We start from the raw sequence: 1,653 nt of genomic DNA, 5'->3' as shown, positions 1-1,653 counted from the left end.
AACAGGACGGACAAACAACAATACACACACACACACTCACACACACCTGGGGACAATTTAGAGAAACCAATTAACCTGGCAGTCATGTTTTTGGACTGTGGGAGGAAGCGGGGATCGAACCCAGAACCTTCTTTCTGTAAGACAAAAGCTCTACCTACTGTGCAGCCAATTATTATTATGGTCACAGTTCTGATTAAGAGATTTTTTTCCCATCCAGACGTGTTTTTCTCTATTCCTCTCAGCTATTCCTTCTGATCTCTGCGGTTCACCAGAAACGTCCCACATCCAGCAGCGGCTCTTAAACCTCGTCCAGAAGCAAAACAATATTTCTCAATCAAGTTTAATTAAGAAAAAAACAAAATTGGAATTGATACTACTTTTTATGTCCTCTACAAAAAGCTATTTTTTCTATCATTTGGTTGTTCAGATTGTTTGACAAAGATGAAAAGATCAGCCCAGAAATTAGTCTATTTTACAGTTTCACCTGTTTGACTGTAAACCAGGATAGAGTGCAGTTAGTTGACAGAACGATCCACATTCTTCATCAGTGAGCCACTTTTGTTCCTCACTGCTTCATCCTATTTGATGAAGCTTTAGAAAAGTTTCTGTGAAAAACGTTCACACAGCATTTAATGTTTCAGTGAAGTCTGGATGTGTAGTCGGAGCCAGGAGCGATGGGATTGGGATGTGATGAGCTTCACTGACACGAACTGCTTTCACAAGTTCATAATTCCTAATCATTATAACCTTCAGCCATTGTTTATGTCCAGAGAATTTAGTTCGACATGTGGAAGTGGCACAGGTCAAATCTTTTTGGGGTGAAAAGATCAGACAGTTCAGACTGCAGTGAAAAAACAGATTTGAGTCACACTCACCTGATGTGTGTGTGAATGTAATAACTAGACTAAATCCACACAGGTGGATGTTCGACATAAAAAATTAGTTTTGTTGTTACTTCTACCATGTCTGTCAGATGAAATCCGTTTGTGGTTAGTGAAAGGAAATGAGTGTGAAGCAGGTTTTCTGGGCTGCAGCTGTTTTACACTAGCAGCATTAACCTGATCAGTTCCAGATGACGCTGATGGATTGCTGTTGGTGTTTCAGCAACAACCCGCTGAAACACCAACATGCTGAGCTTCCTCTGTCTCGTCTCCAGTCCAACAGCGTCCCTGTGGTGCAGCATCCCCACATGACCCACCTCCGCCCCCTGCTGTCCTACAGTCCAGAGGCCTTCTCCCCTCAGAGGGCGTCTCCTGGCTTCTCTCCTGAGCCTGGTAAGCAGCTGCTGCCTGCTTCCTGCTTCCTGTTGCCTACTTCCTGCATCCCTACTGCCTACTTCTGGTTTCCTGCTTCCTACTTCCTGCTTTCTCGTTCCTGCTTCCTACTTCTTGCTGCCAGCTGGCAGACATCTGCACCAGGTAGTCTCTCCTCTGTGACTCTGATCTGTTCTTCTATTTGGGAAGCAGGAATGTCGAGGAGCCCTCACACTGCCTGTTATCCTATGTCTCCTGGAGGAATGACTCCCATCCCACACCCACTGGGCTGGCTGTGAGTAACGCACACACACACACACACACACACACACACACACACACACACACACACACACACACAGGCCTTGTGATCCTGTCGATGTTAATAAAGCATGCAACA

General features: G+C 44.9%; 1 protein-coding gene across 1 annotated transcript in view; it reads left to right on the top strand.

The window, feature by feature from the left end:
• LOC106963692 (transcription factor 7-like 1-A) overlaps nucleotides 1–1,653 on the top strand; it is a 35,025-nt gene that overhangs the window by 17,927 nt on the left and 15,445 nt on the right. The window contains exons 5-6 of the mRNA XM_015058739.1: nucleotides 1,157–1,274; nucleotides 1,464–1,548. Coding sequence (XP_014914225.1) covers nucleotides 1,157–1,274; nucleotides 1,464–1,548 — 203 coding nt within the window. The remainder of the gene's footprint in view (nucleotides 1–1,156; nucleotides 1,275–1,463; nucleotides 1,549–1,653) is intronic.

Source organism: Poecilia latipinna, unplaced genomic scaffold, assembly GCF_001443285.1.
Source record: "Poecilia latipinna isolate Pla-1442-1.1 unplaced genomic scaffold, P_latipinna-1.0 Scaffold1569, whole genome shotgun sequence".
NCBI lineage: Eukaryota > Metazoa > Chordata > Actinopteri > Cyprinodontiformes > Poeciliidae > Poecilia > Poecilia latipinna.
Note: the sequence above shows the minus strand (reverse complement) of the source record. Positions and strands in the feature narration are given on the sequence as shown.